This window comes from Mustelus asterias, chromosome 3, assembly GCF_964213995.1.
Source record: "Mustelus asterias chromosome 3, sMusAst1.hap1.1, whole genome shotgun sequence".
Taxonomy (NCBI): Eukaryota; Metazoa; Chordata; class Chondrichthyes; order Carcharhiniformes; family Triakidae; genus Mustelus; species Mustelus asterias.
Genome location: NC_135803.1, coordinates 10,219,180 through 10,243,234, shown reverse-complemented (window position 1 = coordinate 10,243,234; position 24,055 = coordinate 10,219,180). Strand labels below are relative to the sequence as shown.

At 43.0% G+C, this 24,055-nt stretch overlaps 1 protein-coding gene across 1 annotated transcript; it reads left to right on the top strand.

Annotated features, from left to right (window-relative positions):
* Positions 1-3,725: 3,725 nt before the first annotated feature.
* Positions 3,726-18,243, top strand: LOC144485847 (extracellular calcium-sensing receptor-like). The gene is made up of 6 exons (XM_078203926.1): positions 3,726-3,865; positions 4,672-4,963; positions 8,974-9,807; positions 12,516-12,743; positions 14,533-14,635; positions 17,333-18,243. Exons 1-6 carry the CDS (start codon positions 3,837-3,839, stop codon positions 18,241-18,243), a joined length of 2,397 nt encoding a protein of 798 aa, XP_078060052.1. The 5' UTR covers positions 3,726-3,836.
* The last annotated feature ends 5,812 nt before the right edge of the window (positions 18,244-24,055 follow it).

The following is a 24,055-nucleotide window of genomic DNA, read 5'->3' as shown; positions in this document are numbered from 1 at the left end:
GATTTGCCTGGGCTTGCAAAATCTCACTAACTGATCTGGCTGGAGACAATACACATCTCTTTAACCTGTGCTTAACCCTCTCTTCACTCACATTGTCTGTACCTTTAAGACTTGATTACCTGTAAAGACTCGCATTCCAACCATGATCTTGTAAATTGAGTTTGTGTCTTTATATGCCCTGTTTGTGAACACGACTCCCACTCACCTGATGAAGGAGCAACGCTCCGAAAGCTTGTGGCTTGTGCTACCAAATAAACCTGTTGGACTTTAACCTGGTGTTGTGAGACTTCTTACTGTGCTTACCCCAGTCCAATGCCGGCATTCCCACAAGAACCCTGAACACACTGACAAAAGAAACTCTCTGAAGAAAGGCAACAACTAACCCCTGGGATCACTCTAAAATAATATGATATATGTGAAATCATTAATTTATGGTCCGGCGCAAGGGCACATTGGTTAGCACTGCTGCCTCACAGCGCCAGGGACCCAGGCTGAATTCCCAACTTGGACCACTACCTGTGTGGAGACTGCATGCTCTCTCCATGGCTTTGTGGGTTTCCCCAGGTGTTCGAGTGTCCTCCCCCACTCCAAAGATGTGTAGTTTAGGTGGATTGGACATGATAAATTCTTCCTTACATTGTTGATGTAAGCCTACTTGGGACACTAATTAATAAATAAATGGTCAAAGAAGTCATCTTTGTACTGCCAACTAAAATTCTTGCCTCCTGCCAAACCCATAAACCATCCAAATAAACGAGGATGCCCCTACACCCCCTTGTTCCGCCAACTAGTGCCCCCACAACAATCCGATACATACTACCAGAATCCACCCAACACCATCCCGCCATCACAACATAAAACACACACAAATAAAAAGTCACCCCCTCCCACCAGCTCCAGGAGCCCCCCCTCCCCCCCCCACCCCACCCACCTTAACAGAACACACAGGGGAGGCAAAAGTGCTAAGACATGGGAAAGCAAAAAACCACCTTTCAACCCACAACCTACCCACCAACATCCCTATCAGGGAACCCACAGGGCTTTTTCCCCCCACCGTCTGATTCCCCCCCCCCCCCCCCCCCCCCCCCACTGACCTCCCGTATCCCACCTGATACCTCTCTCCCCGGGAACAAAATGGAGTCACACTCACACAACAGACACAAAACCTCCCCAGCCAAGAAACCCCCCCAAAAATCGCTCCAACACACACACTTCCTTGACATCCACCCCAGCTCCAAAAACACATAAACCCCCAAACTAACAGCCTCCTCCCCCTAACACACACCACCTCAACAACCACCTCCCCCAACCACCTAAAATACGGCAGAACCAGACCATCAACCTGTTTTCCTCTTCCCCTCAGCCTTTCTTCCTCCACCCCCACCCCACATGAGGGTAGCCCACATTGACCACCCCGCACAAGAAAAAAACTACCACAGGCGGCAACAAGGGTTGGACATGAGCCGAAAGAAAAGTTGCAGAGCACGAAGAAAAGGGGACATGTCCAATTTCTGTCCGACCCCAAAAATCTCTCCCTTTGCACCATGAAACCTTTTGTCATTTAATCTCTCTGCCATCTTCCCTATCCTTTGTTTTCTTCTACTTCCCACCCTCCCCCTTTCACCTGCTCAAAATCTGTTACATTTCTTACTTTTCTCAGTTCCAATTGAAGATCCCAGATCTTAAACATTGGCCCAGTTTTTCATTTCCAGGTCGGGTGAGGAGACACAGGGGAAATCTGGGCCATTAACTCTCTTCTTCTCCCTACACATGCTGCCAGACCTGCTGGGCATTTCCAGTCTGTTGAGAATGTGAAATGTGGGCTGGAGTTTTCCAGCCATTCCAGCCCCGCTGCAACTGCAAGCGAGGACATTGAACTTGACGCTCAACCAAATCTCCGTTCACTGCAGCGGGACAAGAGAATCCCAGAGGCGTGATCAGCCAGAACATTCCCACCCTGTTCCCTGTCGTTGCATTGATAAACATTTTGGATCAGCAAATAGCAGTGAGATAATTCATCAGCTTTTATGTGATATGGTCAAGGGAGGAGTGCTAAGCAGGAAAGAACACCCTGCTACAAAACTACAAAAGGTGGTGAATGTAGCCCAATCCATCACGCAAACCAGCCTCCTATCCATTGACTCTGTCTACACTTCCCGCTGCCTCGGCAAAGCAGCCAGCATAATTAAGGGCCCCACGCAACTCGGAGGTTCTCTCTTTCACCTTCTTTCATTGGGAAAAACATACAAAGGTTTGAGGTCATGTACCAACCAACTCAAGAACAGCTTCTTCCCTGCTGCTGTCAGACTTTTGAATGGACTTACCTTGCATTAAGTTGATCATTCTCTACACCTTAGCTATGACTGTAACACTACATTCTGCACTGTCTCGTTTCCTTCTCTATGTATGGTATGCTTTGTCTGTATGGTGTGCAAGAAACAATACTTTTCACTGTATACTAATACATGTGAATAATAAATCAAATCAAATTAAATCAAATCTTTAACTATCTATTCAACTGGCATCTGCGATGTATCCCAGGGATGGCCCTTGCAGCCATCCTGCAAGTGTAAGATGGGAGTTGTGGCTACCTTTCACCCTCAAGCGCAAGAATGGATTTTAGACTTACAGGTTTTCAAGGTGAATGGACCTTTGCATGGCCCTCACCCACCCTCTATGATTCACGTGGCGGGCGGGACAGGAAAATTCCACTCACAATCTCACAAATTAGAAACAACCTGGCTGTTGCTTCAAATTATAGAACCAAACTGCACTAAAGGCTATTCAGCCCATTGTTCCTGTACCAGTTCAGACCCACTCTCCAATCCCCTCTTTGTAGCCCTTATGATTTCAGTGTCTCCAATTGTACACTCAGTTTTGGGTATTTTACAAAATTCAGTGAAATGGTACATTTGAATCGAAAACAACAAAGGGAAAACTACAAATGCAGAAATCTTAAATAAGAATAGAAAGTCCTGGAAATAACATTACAGGTTAGTGAGAGAACAGACAGGTTACTATGTATTGTGGGTGCAGAATTAATTAGATATGGACAGTGGCCACAGAGATTTATTGCTATTCTGATGCAGTACTGTGTGCAGCTACTTTCTTAGCAGCAAAAACCAGGACCAACTTATTCAGAAAATTTGGATCAGTTCAATTCACATAGGCATCTGCTTCTAGTGCCCAATGAACTAGACCGTAAATTCTTGTTCCCTGATTCTTCATGCTGAACCTTGCCATCAAAGAAAACAAGGAAAGAACCCTATCAAAATAAATATACTTCACAAACTACATAAGGAGCATTCATTATTTATCAAATAATTTGTTCTTCCATGTTTACCATTTTCATTGCACAGAGTGGAATTACAGGAAAACGAATCCTTTCATTACTGCTCTCAGCTTAATTCCCTGAAATTGTTTCCAGTGACTCAAGGTAATTTGAACAAAGTTAAAACTAACTTAAGTGCAGACAATGGAACACAATTATCAGACAGTGCTGCAGGGCTTGCTAAACGTGAAGTACACGTGGGATTTCTGTTGTTTTAATTATGTTTTTTGATGCTTATTCAGTTGTCAATAATAACTCAATATAAGAAAAGAAACCTGCTCTGTTTGTAACTGTCCAGCAGCTGACTCTGCCAGTGACAATTGCAATGTATTTGCTGTGTTGGGTGCTACTTGGTTTGGAGGCCTGTGTGTTTGCCAAAGATGATCCAAATTGCAGACTTCAAAGAAAATTTAATTTGCCGGAACTCGCACAAGATGGGGACATCATTATCGGTGGCATTTTTCCCATTCATTATCGAGGAGTACCTGCTGAGACATCCTACCAAATGCAACCAGAGACACCGAGCTGCTTAGAGTGAGTGTGATCTCCTTGATGATGTTATTGAGTAAAAATAGAGAAACAGATAGAGACTCAAAAAGACTTCAGGAAAAAGATCGACAGAGTAGGTCCAAACTGGCTGAAGGCAGAGAAAGGAAAGGAGTGCATTGAGGCAGGAGTCAGAGCCACAGACCTGAAGCCAAAGGAGATGTTGTTATGAAGGGGAAGCATTTACAATGAATGTACATTTCAGTTGTCTCTAAATTAATCTCTCGATCAAATAAATGGAAATTCACATCTGACAAAGTAAAGAAATGAGCTGCGCTATTTATTTTTCATTTCACTAATAGGCTCTAGTTACTCTCATACCCTTACTTCATTATTTCTTGAGAGATTGAAAAATGTCATTGCGTAATGACATTGTATAATGGACGGCACGGTGAGATAGTGGTTAGCACTGCAACTGCACAGTGCAAGGGACCCAGGTTCAATTCCTGGCTTGGGTCACTGTCTGTGCAGAGTCTGCACGTTCTCCCCGTGTCAGCGTGGGATTCCTCCGGGTGCTCCGTTTTCCTCCCAGAGTCCGAAAGACGTGCTGGTTAGATGTATTGGCCATGCTATATTCTCCCTCAGTGTACCCCCCGAACATGCGCCAGAGTGTGGTGACTAGGGGATTCTCACAGTAACTTCAGTGCACTTCATGTAAGCCTATTTCTGACAATATTACATAAAAAATATAATATATAAATTAAATGTATGTTTTCAGTACGTCTTGTTGGTGTAACAGTGTACGAAAGACCCAGCTACATAAATGTGGCTTTTTCATGTTTTGTTTCTGACAGTTTTAACCTGAGAGCTTTTCGCTGGGTTCAACTGATGATCTTTGCTATTGAAGAAATTAATAATGACCCGACGCTTCTTCCCAACATCACGCTAGGCTATAAGATTTATGATTCCTGTGCCACCCCAGCACTGGCGCTTAGAGCGGCCCTGACAATTCTGAATGGTCAAGAAGAAAATGTTACACTTTTGAAATGTAATGAAGGCTCATCAGTGCATGCAGTGATTGGTGATGCTGGCTCCACACAATCCATAGCAATTGCCAGGACGGTGGGTCTTTTCGGAATACCAATGGTAAGCAACAAAACATTTAACATGAAACTGTTTGTCAGTAGCATGGAGGTCAAGTGATGCACTTCAGAGTCTCACAGCCTACACTGAAGCTCACACAAGCTGAGATATTGGAGGCCACCTTTCTGGTTTAGAATTATATTTTCAGAATGAGGTGCAAGTGAATTTGAGAGAAGCAGAGAAAGCTATACAAGTTATGAAATTAGATGCAGGCAATATTCAGTTTAAAACAATTCGACATTCTAAATTCCTCTCGTAATGTTGTTACTGGGTATCAACACTCAAATGAATTCTTAAAATAGAGAGATGAACACATTCAAGTCCTGCTAAATAAATTTGTGTCTTTGTGTACAAATGGATTCAGTGACAAAGTGAAGCAACAGCTGTGAAATCTGTATTCAAACCGAATACACAGGAACAGAATTAATGTCTTCCCTCTTTTCTGGTTGTCAGCATTCTGTGTGAAATTGCTAGTTTCTTAGTTTCAGTTCCTGGTGTGATACAACCCACAGTCCACACTTACGCCTATTGCTAATCTCACGTGTTATCTGGTACTGGAAACGAAAGGGGTCAGACTGGTTTGGTTATCTTTGAAGGTTTGCGCTAAGGTATAGTGTTAAGGCAAAACAGAGAGAGCTTCAGTCTGTTTAACCTGAGATCTTGACACTGCCAAAGGATTTCTAAAAGGAAAAGGTTATCTGTTTCCAGATGCGAATATCCATCTCATTGAACATAGAACAGTACAGCACAGAACAGGCCCTTCGGCCCACGATGTTGTGCCGAGCTTTATCTGAAACCAAGATCAAGCTATCCCACTCCCTATCATCCTGGTGTGCTCCATGTGCCTATCCAATAACCGCTTAAATGTTCCTAAAGTGTCTGACTCCACTATCACTGCAGGCAGTCCATTCCACACCCCAACCACTCTCTGCGTAAAGAACCTACCTCTGATATCCTTCCTATATCTCCCACCATGAACCCTATAGTTATGCCCCCTTGTAATAGCTCCATCCACCCGAGGAAATAGTCTTTGAACGTTCACTCTATCTATCCCCTTCATCATTTTATAAACCTCTATTAAGTCTCCCCTCAGCCTCCTCCGTTCCAGAGAGAACAGCCCTAGCTCCCTCAACCTTTCCTCATAAGACCTACCCTCAGCATCCTGGTAAATCTCTTCTGCACCCTTTCCAGCGCTTCCACATCCTTCTTATAGTGAGGTGACCAGAATTGCACACAATATTCCAAATGTGGTCTCACCAAGGTCCTGTACAGTTGCAGCATAACCCCACGGCTCTTAAACTCCAACCCCCTGTTAATAAAAGCTAACACACTATAGGCCTTCTTCACAGCTCTATCCACTTGAGTGGCAACCTTTAGAGATCTGTGGATATGGACCCCAAGATATCTCTTTCCTCCACAGTCTTCAGAACCCTACCTTTGACCCTGTAATCCACATTTAAATTAGTCCTACCAAAATGAATCACCTCACATTTATCAGGGTTAAACTCCATTTGCCATTTTTCAGCCCAGCTTTGCATCCTATCTATGTCTCTTTGCAGCCTACAACAGCCCTCCACCTCATCCACTACTCCACCAATCTTGGTGTCATCAGCAAATTTACTGATCCACCCTTCAGCTCCCTCCTCTAAGTCATTAATAAAAATCACAAAGAGCAGAGGACCAAGCACTGATCCCTGTGGCACTCCGCTAGCAACATGCCTCCAATCCGAAAATTTTCCATCCACCACCACCCTCTGTCTTTGATCAGATAGCCAGTTACCTATCCAATCGGCCAACTTTCCCTCTATCGCACACCTCCTTACTTTCATCATAAGCCGACCATGGGGGACCTTATCAAACGCCTTACTAAAATCCATGTATATGACATCAACTGCCCTACCTTCATCAACACACTTAGTTATCTCCTCAAAAAATTCAATCAAATTTGTGAGGCACGACTTGCCCTTCACGAATCCATGCTGACTATCCCGGATTAATCTGCATCTTTCTAAATGGTCATAAATCCCATCCCTAAGGACCTTTTCCATCAATTTACCAACCACCGAAGTAAGACTAACTGGTCTATAGTTACCAGGGTCATTTCTATTCACTTTCTTAAACAGAGGAACAACATTCGCCACTCTCCAGTCCTCTGGCACCATCCCCGTGGACAGTGAGGACGCAAAGATCAAAGCCAAAGGCTCTGCAATCTCATCCCTTGAATCCCAAAGAATCCTAGGATACATTTCATCAGGCCCAGGGGACTTATCGACCTTCAGTTTATTCAAAACTGCCAGTACATCCTCCCTCCGAACATCTATTTCCTCCAGCCTATTAGCCTGTAACACCTTCTCTTCCTCAAAAACATGGCCCCTCTCCTTGGTGAACACTGAAGAAAAGTATTCATTCATCACCTCGCCTATCTCTACTGACTCCATACACAAGTTCCCACTACTGTCCTTGACCGGCCCTAACCTCACCCTGGTCATTCTTTTATTCCTCACATAAGAGTAAAAAGCCTTGGTGTGTTCCTTGATTTGACCCGCCAAGGACTTCTCATGTCCCCTCCTAGCTCTCCTAAGCCCCTTTTTCAGCTCATTCCTTGCTAACTTGTAACCATCAATCGAGCCATTTGAACCTTGTTTCCTCATCCCTACATAAGCTTCCCTCTTCCTTTTCACATTCCTTCTCTTTCGTGAAACATGGTTCCCTCACTCAGCCATTTCCTCCCTGCCTGACAGGGACATACCTATCAAGGACACCCAGTATTTGTTCCTTGAAAAAGTTCCACTTTTCATTAGTGCCTTTCCCTGACAGTTTCTGTTCCCATCTTATGCCCCCTAATTCTTGCCTAATCGCATCATAATTACCTCTCCCCCAATTGTAAACCTTGCCCTGCCGTACGGCCCTATCCCTCTCCATTGCAATAACAAAAGACACCGAATTGTGGTCACTATCTCCAAAGTGCTCTCCCAAACCAAATCTAACACTTGGCCCGGTTCATTTCCCAGTACCAAATCCAATGTGGCCTCACTTCTTGTCGGCCTATCCACATATTGTGTCAGGAAACCCTCCTGCACACACTGCACAAAAACTGCCCCATCCGAACTATTTGACCTACAAAGGTTCCAATCAATATTTGGAAAGTTAAAGTCCCCCATGACAACTACCCTGTGACCCCCACACATATCCATAATCTGCTTAGCAATTTCTTCCTCCACATCTCTATTACATTGCTAACTGGAATAACTCCGACTGCCATAAATTTTTTGATAGACTATAGCTGACAAATTACAATAATTAATAATAGCGACTAAGGACAGAAAGCATTCATTTGACACTCCTTTCTCCACTGGTCAGAATTGATTAGGATCTTCTTAAAATGAGAGGACCGACAAATCTGATATGAGAAAAAACTTTTTCACACAGCGAGTGTTCAGGTCTGGAATGCACTGCCTGGAGGTATGGTGGAGGCCGGTTCAATGGGAGCATTCGGGAGAGCATTAGATTATTATTTGAATAGAATCAATGTGCAGGAGAATGGAGAAAAGGCAGGAAAATGGCCCGAAGTAATTATGCTCGCTTGGAGAGTCAATAAAAACATGATGGGCCAAGTGGCCTCCTTCTGCTCCATAATAATTTTGTGATTCTGTGACATTATCACATTTTCCTTAGTTGCAAATTTGGACAAATTTGAGGCTCATTATTGTTACAAATGTGTGTATGTGAGCCAATCAGTTCGGGATGCTGAGATTAGATTTTCTCACATGGTACAACACGGATGCCGTGGACCACATGACAGGACCCTGATGGATTTTACTCCCATTGAATTCAGGGGAAATTTAATTGGGGGAGACCATTTATCAGTCGGCCAATCCGCAATGCCAGTTTTACATTGTGGCAGCAAATTGAAAATCTGCTTCTTATTGAATGGACAGTTTGAAGGCTGGGCTTTTTAGAAGATAATATAAGTATTGAAATAAAATGTAAATCTCTTCTTGATGTTTTCACAGATTAGCTATTTTTCTTCGTGCGTGTGCCTGAGCGATAAAAAGGAATTTCCCACTTTTTTCCGAACTGTACCCAGCGATTATTTTCAAGTCGCAGCGTTTGTGCAGCTGGTGAAACATTTTGGTTGGACCTGGCTGGCAGCGTTCGGATCCGATGATGATTATGGCCACCTGGGAATTTCAGCCTTCGTGGAACAAGTAACTAAAATTGGAGCCTGCGTTGCTTTCTCGGAATATCTTCCCAAAGTTTATGACAAAGAGAAAATCTTGCATCAAGTCGAGCTCATCAAAAAGTCAAAAGTCAAAGTGATTCTTGTCTTTTCTCCCGAGATAGACCTGAACTTCTTGGTGGAAGAACTTGTCCACCAGAATGTCACTGGATTGCAATGGTTGGCAAGTGAAGGCTGGAGCACAGCAGCACTTCTCTCAACAGCAGCCAATTCTGAAATTATGGGTGGGACATTGGGCTGGGCAATTCGTAGAACTGATATTCCAGGGATTAAACAGTTCCTGGTTAGGCTCCATCCAAATAAGTATCCAGGCAATGAATTCATTAAGCAGTTTTGGGAAGCTGTGTTTCACTGCACATGGACAGCATACAACAGCACAGTGAAAACAAGGCTTGGGCCTTTAGAACATGAGTGCACTGGACAAGAAGATTTAACAGTTGCCCAAAACGTATTTACTGATATATCACAATTGCGAGTTTCGTATAATACGTATAGAGCTGTTTATGCTGTGGTCCATTCCATAGGTAATATGTTACAGTGTAAAAATGGCCAAGGACCATTTGTCAATAAAACATGTCCAGAGATTTCAAAACTTAAACCTTGGCAGGTAAGTTGTATTTTATTTAAACTTACATTCACCCACTCTACAAATGATATGAGGTTAAAATTCTATTCAATGTACCTAGCAATGCCTTGTCAAATTACATAGGATTACAGAGGATAAAGAACACAGAAATAGATCATTCAGCCCCACCAGTCTATGCTGGTGTTTATGTTTCACATGTGCCTCCTCCCATCTTTCCTCATCCAAACTTGCCATCATAACCATCATAACCCTTCTCCTGCATATTCCTGTCCAGTTTACCCTTAAATGCTTCCAAACCTTTTGCTTCAACCACTGCCTTACGGCCGTGAGTTCCAGATTCTTTTGATTTGATTTGATTTTTTTTATTAGTTTCACATGTATTGGGATGCAGTGAAAAATATTGTTTTTTGAACATTATACAGACCAAGTGTTACGTTCATAGCTAGGGTGTACAGAAAGATTAACTGAATATAAGGTAGGTCCGTTCAATAGTCTGATGGCAGCAGGGAAGAAACTGTTCTTGAGTCGGTTGCTGCATGACCTCAGCCTTTTGTATCTTTTTACCGACAGAGGAAGTTGGAAGAGAGTAAGTCCAGGGTGTGTGAGGTCCGTGATTATGCTGGCTGCTGCTCCTAGGCAGCAGGAAGTATAGATGGAGTCAATGGATAGGAGGCTGGTTTTGCAGTCAATTTCATGCATTCATTTTTTGAAATTACTTGTCTATCTGGTGTGGTGTAGTTTACTGGAATTTGAGGATATGCTGCTTTAACAGATGTGTTTGGAGCCTGTCTATTTCCTTACACTGTAAACAGATACACTGAGCATCAGATGAGACATTAAGCCAGGGTACATCTCCCCTCTTAGGTTGACATAAACAACCCCATGATATTGTTCTGTCCTGGAAAACATGGAATTCTAAAAAAAAATCGAGAACAAATAAGAACAAAATCTCAGCAGGTCAGGCAGCACTCAGCTTCAGAGACTGGTGAAAGTTAATTGACCTGAAGTGTTGGCTCTGTCTCTCTCCACAAATGCTGTCTGACCTGCTGAGTTTTTCGAGCTTTTTTCTTAATTCTTTCTTGGGCAAGGCCTGCATTCGTTGCCTATCCCTAATTCTGCTTCAAGTTGGCTTGCTGGACCATTTCAGAGGGTAGTTAAGAGTCAATCAAATTGCTGTGGATCTGGAGTCACATGTTGGCCAGAACGGTAGATTTCCTTCCCTGAAGGGACAGATGAGTTTTTAACCACAAAAAAAATAATAGCTTCATATAACCATTATTGAAACTAAATCTATATTCCAGATCTTTAAATTGAATTCTAACAGCACCACTGGTGGGATTTGAACCCAGGTCCTCAGTGCACTAAGCTAGGTGCCTGGATTATTAGTGCACTGACATTACCACTACACCACCTCCCAGCCTGCTCTGCACAGCTCAGATTTCCAGGATCCATAGTTTTTTGCTTTTGTACCACTGTATTATCTAAAATAAATAACCTGGTTATTTATCTCATTGCGACCTGTGGGAGTCCACTGTACTCAAATTGTCTCCCTTGTTTCTCACATTACAAATCCAACTAAACCTCAAATGTGTGTAATTGATTGTAGAGCACTTAGAGACATCCTGGTCAGAATTTTCCGACCTTTCATGCCAGCAGGATTTTCCCGTCCCGCTGCAGTGAACGGAGATTTGATTTGTCATCAAAATTTCCATCTTCGCTGCAATGGGAGCATGGCGTGAATGGACGGTAAGATCGCACCCGAAGACTTTGTGAGAGGAACTATAGAAATGGGATGTTTTCTTTATTATGAGGCCAATTAGATACCAATTACTGTCAGGTATTTCAGTTTCTCTGAAATTAGCAGGAAATAACTGATTTTCTTTCTCTTACAACTTAAAAGTTTGAAATAAATATTCTGCCTGGGCGCCCAATTGTGATACCTTAAGTCAGGTAGATACATTTGAAAACTTTTAGACTTTCAGATTAGGCTGCAGCCAGACTAATTTACTGATCCGAAACAAATAGAAGTGGGAGGGGAAGAGGAGTCTAGTTGGATTTGGCAGCAGCCAAATTTTAGACAAAGCTCCATTCATTAACAAAATGTGGATCAAAAATTCTCCAAAATGAGTTTAGAAAGTTGCCAGGAGTTCCAGCTTTTGGCTATCAGATCACTGGGCAGAATTGAAAATAGACTAAACTATTTTTGCGTTTCAAAGAAAGAAATAACCTGCATTGATGCCGCACTATTCATACCAATAAAGTATTATTGAATAAAGTTACTTGCGTAAAGTAGCAACACAAGCACAGCAATCTCCCAGAAAGAGTAAGGGAATAAATGACCTGAGCATCTCTTTCAGTTATTAGTTGAGGAATAAATATTGCCATGACATCAGCGGAACACATCTGCTCTTATTCAGATAGTGTCATGTGATCATTTACTTCCACTTGAGAGGACAGATGTCCATCTGAAAGATGATGTCGCCAATGGTGAAGCAGTCCCTTGATACATCACTGGAGTGTCAGCTGAGGTTATGTGGTCAGGCTCTGGAGTGGGGACCCAGAACTTACAACAGAGGCAAATATCTAAAAGATACCTACAGCAACTCCAAACGCAGGTGTAATTTACAGCATAACCTCAGCTACAACCTCAGCTACATCACAATGTTGGTTTTATAAGTTACAGGTATCGCAGTAAGAACATAAGAATGTCCTGTGATTTCTTTGCAAAGGTCCTTCATTACTTAAAGAAGGTGAAATTCACAACTGCATTTGGAGATGAAGTGAGATTCGATTCCAATGGTGATCCTCTAGCAGCCTATGATCTCCTGAACTGGCAGCTGGCTGCAAATGGGAACATTAAGTATGTTAAAGTTGGCCAGTATGATGCATCCGTCGGTGCAGGGAAACAACTTGTTCTAGAGGAAGAACGCATAGTGTGGAGCGGAGGACAAAAAATGGTAAGGCATAAATATGTAAATACCTTATTCAGTGCGACTTGACGATTATGTGGCAAAAGTCACTACAGATGGAAGGATTATGTTCAGCAACAATCTAATATTCACCACTGTAACTATGGGAAAGCTTAAGAGATGGACAATCAAATGCTGTTCACATAGTGTGAGAGAGACAGAGATTGTGGATAATGAGAGGGACCCAGTTAAAGAAAAGACAAAAACATTCAAGCAGATATAAAGACAAAAGAGATAGATTTGGAAGTTGTACAGAGTGTAGTTGGATCTTGACTTTATGCAACATTATAAATCAGGTGGAAGTGAATTGGCAGCCCATTTTGCAACTCTCCCTATTTTGATGGACCTAAGAATCGATACCAATCTGCCAACTCGCTGCCTCCAATCTGCACCACACAAAGATGAGGTCTACCCCAATGAGAATCAGAAACAAAATAAATCTGAACAAAAGATGAATGCAGATAGAGAGATGATGGCAAGAGAGATTTTGATTAGTCAATTTTTGGTGTTTCGAATGATTACTGCAATCTGCAACATACAACAGCAAAAGCTATTCTGTGTCAACATACCAGTCATCAGTTTATTTTTGTACACATGACGGGTAATGAAACAAATGTCAGAACTTCTCTCCAGGTTAAAGAAATCTGAGGGGCAATTCTCCCAAAAGTGCTGAATTGGTGTGAAAACTATTCTAGATCACGACTGTTTTCTCAGTTCAATTTCTCACTCGAATCTCCCCACTCTGTGCACTGCAGATGTCCCAATCGTAAATCTGATTAAAAACCGGGGGGGCGGGGCCTATTCGCATCGGAGTCTGACAGTTCTGGAGCTCTGCGCATCCGCAGTGGCCCGGATCTGTCTGTCTCCCCGTTTGCTGGCCACCTCGATCGCTGGCCAGCCCAGGACCCACGCAGAGCTGCCCCTGCAGCCACCCGTCACGGCCCAATCGCTGCCCCCACAACAATTCCCGGGCCAGCCCTGATCCCCCCCGACTCGGAGCGCTCCGATGTCGAGCCCACCGTGACCCCCCCCCCCCCCCACCCTGGTGATGATACTCCCCCTCACCCCGGCAGAAGTGCCCCCCGCTGACCCCCCCTGGGAGGCAGGCCCCCACCCACCCCTGGCAGAACACCACACCCAGCCCGCCCCGATCGCTGGCTCCCTCCGGCCCAGACCAATCCCCATGCAGAATGGCAGTGGCAACCCCCACTAATCGCCCCTCGGCCCTGCCCACAATAGGCTCCACCCCCTTGGCACTGCCTGATGCTCCATGGGCAGTGCCAAAGTGCCCCCTGAGCATGGGCACTTTGTCACTTGGGCAGTGCCAGGGGGCACTGCCTGACACGCTGGGAGGTCTCGATTGCCCCCCCCCCCCTTCATTCCAGCAGGGTCTCCCGCTCATTCCCCGAACATGGCGAGTGACTCTAAACCCCGCCAGAATGAAGTACTCCTGGCGGGGCGAGAGATTCAATCGTGACTGGTAAGTTCCCGATAATGACATTTAAAATATATTTTAAAAAGATTCAAATGACTTTTACCTGCCTTCCCATCTGTTTCCAGCATGGTCTGGTCTCTGACTGTTCTCCGGATCTGGGAAATGCACATGCATTCCCGGCACATGCACAAATCCCGGAACAACACCGGCGGCGCGCATCTCCCACCCCGAACCACCAGAAAAGTTGCGGATCGGGAAGGGAGAATCACCCCCCCTTATTTGTAAACCAGCATAAAATACACACTTAATAAAATGGAATCTTACTGTTCATTTCACATCCAGGTCATTGAGTCAAAGTGTAGTGAAACCTGTCAACCTGGAACAAGGAAAGGAGCCAGAGTTGGGCAGCCAATTTGTTGCTATGATTGTATACCCTGTGCTGAAGGTGAAATCAGTAACCAAACTGGTGTGTATATCTATCTATATAACTATTCATATGTGTCTGTCTATCGATTCATTTATCTACATCTATTTAGCTACATATCCATATTTATCTATCTATCTGCATCTGTCTGCCTGATCACATATCGATGACCTTGAGGGCAAGCTATATGTTAATTGGTTTCATGATCTACCTACTTGGATCAGTGATCTTATGGCCTTAAAGGCTGTTCCTTAGCAATGTCATAATACATCATGTGGACGTTACATTCACCCTTTTTTTGAAAAGTATGAGGGTGAAATTACTCTTGGGAAAATATAGCAAAATGGAGCAGAATAAATTGGCAGTCTGTTTTCCACACCACCATAATCCCTTTCCCAAGGCTCCTTAATTTTCATGTGCAATGTTACATAAGAACAGAAGAAATAAGAAATAGGAGCAAGAATTGACAACATGGCCCCATGAACCTACCATTCAATAATATTATGGCTGATCTTCAATCTCAACTCCGTTTTCCCTTCAACTTCCCATATCCCTCAATCCCTTAAAATCTAAAATCTAATATACTGATATATACTAATTGCCTGAGAATCCACAACTCTCTGGGCCAGTGAACTCCAAAGACTCCTAACCCTTGCAGTGAAGAAAATTCTCCTCATCTCATGGGAGTTTCGCCAATCAAGGCAGAAGAAAGTTCTCAGTTGCCCTCCTTCCCAAAGCTAGCTCGCTCAACCAGGCAGTGTGTGTAAGTTGAATAAGTGATCCCCTACCCCAACCCACCCCACTTTCCCAAAGTCCCATAAACTATCCCAACAGGGTTTGTTTTTTGTGCTTTATGCATGTTCAGTCTTCACCCAACACTGGGTGAATACCAGCTGTGGTCGTTAAGTAGCACTGACTGCCCATTAACTGTTTCAAGAAGCAACAAGGCAGCTGGGCCTCCATCCATCCCCTCCCCCACAATTAAATAGCACCCCCTCACCACCAAACCCACCTGGAGAAGGTCATTAAATTCCATCCCTGTTTCCACCTCCCTCATGCCATTGATTTTGCTCCAGTGTATTTCATATTGAGCCATGTGGAGTGGATACAAATAGGATTCATTTAATTTGTGAAACACTCAATTGAGCGGGAGGAAGCTTAGAGGAGGTAAATATTGCACAGTTCACATCCGCTCAGAGGACAGGAAATATTGCAGAATGTAGATGAAAATAATCAATTTAAATGCCACAGTACATAGATATTTCCAGGTCATTGAATCCTACATGTAGAATGTGGACAATCAGCCCATTGTATCTTTGTTGGCTGTTTGATGATGATGCTCTATCATCAAGCTCTGAATTTCCCCCGTTAAGTATTTACCTAATTCTTTGGGAAGTTAATATTGAATCTAATTTCAGACAGTACATTACCAATCATGATATATATTGTCACATTAAATAATACACCCTGCTTGTGTTTTTGTCAATTCCATTAAGTCTGCAGATGTTGAATAGTGTTAACTCCCGGCGGGAACAGTTTCTCCTTCTTAAATCCACCAAAACGTTTCATTCTTTTGAACATTTGTGTTAAATCTCCTAATCTCTCTGCTTGAAGGAGAACAATTCTGGTTTTGCAAATCTCTCCATGTTACTAAAATATTTGAGCAGATAAGCCTGTACTTTGCATTGATGAGATTTGGGGACTAGCTGAGTAAGTAACCTACCGGCATCTAAAAGCCACAAATAGGTTTAGCAATCCCATCCAATTATTTGTAACTCGTTTAAGTTGCAGCTGATCAATGGAAGAGCAAAACAATTCCAAAGTGACAAATTTGAGTAAAGTTTGTAAACTTTCAAGTGAGTTTTGGGGTGTTCTGTCTACAAGGTAAAACACTTGACAAATCAGGTTAAACAAATAAAATTGGGGAAAGATTTTCAAACCCTACTCAACATAGGCTTGATGGATCGAATGGCCTCCTTCTGTGACGTAGGATCCAATACTTCTACGCATCACACATCCTGACTGTTGAATGGGAAACTTTGATCAGCAATTTACAATGGCAAAAGTTCTTCACAAAACATTATCAAAGGTCATGAAGGGAAATCATGGGTGGCATGGTGTCACAATGGTTAGCACTGCTGGTGAGGTGCATTGGCCATGTTAAATTCTCCCTCAGTGCAAGCAAACAAGTGTCAGAGTGTGTCAACAAGCGGATTTTCACAATAACTTCATTGCAGTGTTAATGTAAGCCTACTTGCGACTAATAAATAAACTTAAACTTAATAGCCAGGCTATTTGTTTGGACCGGCACAATGGTTAGCACTGCTGCCTCACAGCATCAGGGACTGGGTTCAGCTGCGGCCTCGGGTCACTCTCTGTGTGGAGTTTGCACATTCTCGTTGTGTATGCGTGGGTTTCCTCCGGGTGCACCCGTTTCCTCCCACAGTCCAAAGATGCGCAGGTTAGGTTGATTGGCCATGCTAAATTGACCCTAGTATCAGGGGATTAGCAGGTTAAATTTCTGGGGTTACGGCAACAGGGCCTGGGTGGAATTGTGGTCGGTGCAGACTCGATGGGCTGAATGGCCTCCTTCTGCACTGTAGGGATTCTGTGATTCTAAATAAGTGTTTTCGGGCTGGTTGTGTGTCTCCTGTTTGATAAATAGAGATAGATTTATGTTGGAATTAGTTGAAAAATATTCTGTGTTGTTTTCTGCAGATTCAGTGGACTGTTTGGCATGTCACTCAGATTACTGGCCAAACCTAAAAAGAGACACATGCATTCTCAAGGAAATTGAATATTTGTCATTTGGAAGCACCATGGGAATCATATTAACAACACTATCCTCAGCTGGTACTTGTATATCACTGGCTGTTATTGCTGTTTTCTACCATTACAAGAATACACCAATTGTCAAAGCAAACAATTCTGAGTTAAGCTTCCTTCTTTTATTTTCATTGGTACTCTGCTTCCTCTGCTCCCTTCTTTTCATGGGTCAACCCACCATCTGGTCCTGCATTTTGCGACATACAGCATTTGCTATTATATTTGTCCTTTGCATTTCTTGCATTCTTGGGAAAACTATCATGGTATTAATGGCATTCAATGCAAGGCGTCCAAACAATGATGTGGCGAAATGGTTTGGCCCTCTACAGCGAAGACTGTCCATATTTTCTCTGCCATCAATTCAAGTTGTGATATGTATTCTTTGGTTGACCTTATCACCCCCATATCCTGCAAAGAATACGGAACATAACAGTGCAACCATTATATTAGAATGTGATGTGGGGTCAGCAACAGCCTTCTATTCTGTGTTGGGCTACATAGGTTTACTATCTGCCATGTGCTTTGTTCTTGCATTTTTAGCACGTGAGTTGCCAGATAGCTTCAATGAAGCAAAGTTTATCACCTTCAGCATGCTGATTTTCTGTGCTGTTTGGATCACTTTCATTCCAGTTTACATCAACTCTGGAAAGTACACAGTAGCTGTTGAGATATTTGCCATATTGTCTTCCAGTTTTGGTTTGCTTACCTGTATATTTGCTCCGAAGGTTTATATCATTCTAGCGAAACCGGAACTGAACACCAAGAAAAATTTAATGGGCAGGCCACCCTCCAACAAACTTTGAATGCCAGAAGATTAATAAACTTTGGTCTGTCCAAAAACAAAGCATACAAGTGTCCTGACGTTTATTTTCTACAATGCTAAAGTTAGTATTTGTTACTTTTACATCATGGCTGTAGAATTGAGAAGATTCCTTGGAAAATGTATGAATGCAAATAAACAAATAAATGTGTGAGTGCTTCTTTAGTCTTCCCTTTATCAATCCTATTTAAGCAGTGTCCTGACAGGGTGATTTCTGGCAGCTCTGTGACTTGCATCTTCATTCCTGCCAGTAGCTGTAAAAATTTGAAGTGGCCTGCAAAATTAGTGGTCTGCAAAAGAGGAAGTGAAACCAATTCTTGCCTTTGAAGAAACCACAGCTATCAATCAGGCTTAGAGTTTTTGTAAACAATGTGGTTAGGAACAATGAGATGCATTTAAGCATGAAGAGAAAGGTAAATAAACACAGACAATAAAAGCAAATTACTGCAGATGCTGGAATCTGAAACCAAAAGAGAAAATGCTGGAAAATCTCAGCGGTTCTGACAGCATCTGTAAGCAGAGAAAAGAGCTGATGTTTCAAGTCCAGATGACCCTTTGTCAAAGCTAAGAGGCATAGAAAGAGGGAAATTTTTGTACTATAGGGTGAGGGAATGAAAGATGAATCATAGCCACAAAAACAAGGGGAAAGACATAATGGCCATTCACACCTTCTACTCTCTCTATAGACTGCGAGAAGTACAGTTCTTGAATAAACCCTATTGTTCCTGTGGCTTGCCTTTCCAAGTGACTTCTTTGGAGCTACCTTCCCAGTAGTGTCAGACTTAACAGTGAGGGAACAGCTCTGTGAGGATTGCAAGCTTCTCCATGATGCAAGCTGCCATTGACGGGATGCTTGTCACCTTGCGGGCATCACATATCAACTCTTCACAATACTGAAATAGAAATGTTTAAAGTTAAAAGTTGTAAACTTTTAAACTTTCTATTTATTAGTCACAAGTAAGGCTAACATTAACACTGCAATGAAGATTACTGTGAAAAAAATGGACTCCATTCCATCAACTTCCAACTGCTGTGTGAACATATCCAGTGCATCATACAGATCAGTGCCCAGTATCCTGGCAAGAGAGCTGATATACTGGATTTATCCTCAAGGCGGGTAATGGGAGTTGGGAATATTCCCAGCTGTGCCAGCCCCTGCTCCAGAGAAAATACCCACAAGGGTGGGATTTTCATTGTGAGAGTGTGTGTGGGTCCTGGATTGGGTCAGCCAACCCAGGAAAAAGTTTGGAGACAGCCACAGGGGCCACTAGTGTTCGAAGTGGGCTGTTTAAAAGGTCCACCCCAGTGATTGGGACTTTGTCCCAGTTATAATAAGAACAGAAAGATCCTCCAACCCTTACCCACCCCATGCATCATCCATACCACCTCATGCCCCAGCACCCACCCCCTATGGCCCTCATGCCCCATGCCATCCCTATGGACACTCATGAAAGGACAAATCAATCATGTTTATTGCCCACTCTGCCCTCTAATGGTCTCAGCTGCATAATGTTTATGTTTGGTTGTCAGGAGAGGGCCATCATTGTGGGATTACACCATAAAACTCACATATCTGGGGCTCATACATGATGAAAGACCATCCAGAATGAGATAGTGGTCCATGCTGATGGAGCCAGACAAAGACAAGAAACAGTGGAAGTAAAATCAAACTTGGGCGAGAGACACAAAATGAGCAGTAGTGGAATTAGCCCCAAATTCGCACTCCATCTTATCTTTATTTTAGTAACCTCACTACAATGACCAGTGCACAGTGGTTAGCACTGCTGCCTCACAGCGCCAGGGCCCTGGATTTGATTCCTGACTTGGGTCACTGTCTGTGGGGAGTTTGCACATTCTTCCCATGTCTGCCTGGGTCTCCTCCGGGTGCTCCGGTTTCCTCCACAGTCCAAAAGACGTGCTGGCTAGGTGCATTGGCCATTCAAGGATTGTGGCGACTAGGGGATTTTCACAGTAACTCCATTGCAGTGTTAATGTAAGCTTACTAATGACACTAATAAATAAACTTATACTTTAAGTCTGCTACGGATTGTCTTGTAGTGTCTTCATGTTAGATTTTTAACCACTGTTTTCAGGAGGGAGAGCGTTGGAGAGACATACATATATATACATGTGGAATGGATCTATGCCACATGTAAAATAAGTACGCATTTCTGGAAATGTTTCAAATGCTTTAAACAATTCAAGAGGAATAAATGTAACATGTTCAAAAATAAAGCCAATTAAATATGCTGCCTATCTCACAAGTGAAATTGAACTCACTGAGAGTACATTAGATTCCTTCACTGAAAACTGCCCGCAGTGATTTATAATGGATATTTCATTATGCTGTTTCTGCATAATATTCGCATTGTTATGAGCCAGGTTTAATAAGTCACTAAAGTTGTATTTTTAAGAAGTATTTGCCATGCAGTGGTCAATCCAGTGATAGATTCTGAATATCTCAACAGAGGAATATGTGAAAGTTTGAAACACAAAGGCTGCAGTGTTACCACCATTCACGCCGGCGGGATTTTCCCAACTCGCTGCAGCAAACAGAGAATTGGCTGGGCGCTAAATTCTCCGACTTCATTGCAACAGGCGCGTGCTGTGAATGGCCAGTAAGATCGCGCCCAAACAGAAAATGCAGCAAGTCTGCAAAGTCTGCGGAAAAAGAAACAAAGTCGCTGCAGGTCGATGGTTTCTGATCAGAACTGCCGAGAAATTGTTTGGGAAGTTCATTTTAAAAAGAAAGAAAAGAGAAAGACAGAAAGAAAGAAACAGAATTCTCATTTTGTTACAAGGTTACACCCTTTTCTTTTTGAAAAATTCATTTTCCCGCTTTCAAATGAGTGGAAATTTTGCATTTTAAACTTAAACAGAGCAAACTGCTGAAAAGTGCAAGGCCACGTTCCAGTGATGGTGAGAAATAAACAAATCCCACGCAGGTGTGTGTCAAGAGAGAGAATTCCCTGTAATCCAGACACTCATCAAAACTCATAACTGTCCAAGGGAAATACTGGAGACTGAAACAACGGCTGCCACAGACAGATCTACAAAACTGTTTGGAAATACACAATGGGTGAAGTATTTCTAGGCACGACTGCTAGCCACTAGAGAGAGATTGTACACAGGTGGTGTCAAGAAAGCCTTCAGCACAGGACAGAAGCTGAAGGCTGTTCTCTCTCTTTCTCTTTTGGAATAAGTATGTCACCTGGTTGGAGAAGTCAGCTCTACCAGAAATCTACCAGCAAACCGAGATCTCGTAATAATTGCAATATCCTCAGCATCTGACAGCATCCAAAAAAACCAGCTAACCTATGTCGGCCACAACAGTTAAAAGTTATCCCTCAAGGGCAACCAATGGGCAATTAACCTGATGTTATTTCACCTTTTGTTGTTGGAATTGTGTGTGTGTGTGTGTGTGCATGACCAGAGAGGAGTTTCCCTTCCCAGATCTTCCATCTTTGTAACATCAGCTGCTTCAGCTTGGAAAAGGCATATCCTGGTAAAAGAAAACAAGAGAGTTGGCTCTCCCCTTCTCACCTGGTGGTAACAATTTCTATTACAAGTTTCAGATCCTCAGAATGAGCCAAAGTGCTGCATAGCCAACGTAGGACTTCTGAAATGTAGACCCACTTCTGAAGTGAGTCAACAAGGCAGCAGATGTGCACTCAGCAAGATTCCACAACAGCAATGGAATAATGAGCAGGAAATATGTTTTAGTGAATAAGGTTAAGAGAGTGCATGGAAGTGAATATGTTTTTTTGTTTCGTGTTTTTTTAAACCTTGTAATGAAATGAGGATGAATGTCATTTCATTTCTTTGGAATGGGGAGGTGTTACGAGGCTATGCCACTTTATTTTTGAAAAAAAATGTGTTTGGCTTTCAGCTGACTGGAAATTTTGCAATTTGTACTTGGGCAGAGCAGTTGCTTAAAATACAAGGCTGCATTCAAAGATTGGGGTGAAAAACCAACAAATAACCCTCAGGGGAGTGTGAAGAGAGAGGCATTTACTATAATCTGGACATCCATCAAAACTCAGAACTGTCGAAGGAAGAGACATTAAAAACACAAAGTATTGGATGTTGTTTTAGTGACATTGTTTAAAGGATACTTTTTAACCAGGACACTAAAGACATTTTTATACAGCAAGGAGAAGATATGTCCTGATTATCAATTGCAGTAATATTGTAACTGTCTTTTATTTAGGTATCCTCTGTCCATGAGATGGACCAATAGGTGATTACAAATTGGTTAAAAATACAGGACGAAGGAATTTTTTTATATTTTCACAGTTCTACAGCCAACAATCAGAGCGTATTCTTCCACTGGGAGTGGAAGCCAGTATCTGCATGGATTGGTGTTCAGTTATCAGACTCAACCTATGCTTCCAGATCCAAGGGCAGGGTTTTGCAGCCCTTCCCACCTCACCAAAGGTGACCCCCCCGCCCCCCCCCCCCCCCCGGTGGGCTCCCCAGCACTGGGACAGACGAGCCACGCAAAACGCTGTAGACATTGCCGAACCAGGAGATCTTACCCACAGCTCATGGCAAGGCCATCTCTACTGCCAGAAAACTCATCGCTGGGCTGGGGGCGGGGAGCGGACCTGCCTATGTGTCTGTTTGACCATGAATAACACAGCCCTGTGCATGTTGGTTAAAAGGTTATCTATAATGGAGAACCACTCTTCTTGTGGCCCCTTGCCAACATTAAGCCAGTCAACTTCATCAGGGCATTGGCAGAGGAGTAGGGCGTTAACCCCTATGAGCTTGTTTCAGCGGTCAATTCGATTATGGCTGCTCCATTTGCCTCTACTGCAATTTCCTGCCTCTAATTTTAAGGTTATGCCCCCTTGTTCTGGCCTCCTCACCATCTGAGGAAGTCATTTCCCTCTATATATAAAATCCTTTTAATCTTCTTAAACATTTCCTTAGGCTCATTACTTGATCTTTTATATTGGAGAGACTGCAAGTCTAGTCTATGCATCCCGTCCTGATAATTTGGCAATTTTTTTCCCAGAACCATTCTGGTGAAATATCTCTGCATGGCGGAATATCTGTCAAATGCTAATTTACACTCAGGGTCATAATTTCCAGGAGAAGGAGACAGTGTCAGCTGTGCTAAAAATTGTGCTTTCATTGTGTTGGCGAAATTGCAAAGCATTGATTGCCTATAGTTGCCCTGAAAGGTTATTGCGGTCTCTTTGAGCCACCGTGTGGTGATTGTGCTTCTAGCTGTGATGGTGTGAGATAAGGAATTCCCAGATCTTGAGCCAATAACATATGAAAGGTCACTTGTAGAGGCCAGTCAGAATGCATTGTGATCGGGAGAGAATTTGAAGATGATGGAGTTGTTGCTGCTTTTGTCTTCCTTTTTTTCCATTAAACCATAAGACCATAAGACATAGGAGCAGAACGAGGCTACTTGACCCATCGAGTCTGCCCCGCCATTCAATCATGGTTGATATTTTTCTCATCCCCATCCCACTGCCTTTTCCCCATAAACTTTGATCCCTTATTAATCAAGAACCTATCTCTGTCTTAAAGACACTCAATGACCTGGCCTCCACAACCTTCTGCAGCAAATAGTTCCACAGATTCATCACTCTCTGGCTGAAGAAATTCCACTCTTTGTTTTAAAGGATCGTCCCTTTAGCCTGAGGTTGTGTCCTCTGGTTCTAGATTTTCCTACTAGTGGAAACATCCTCTCCACGTCCACTCTATCCAGGCCTCGCAGTATTCTGTAAGTTTCAGTCAGATCCCCCTTTATCCTTCTAAACTCCAACGAGTACAGA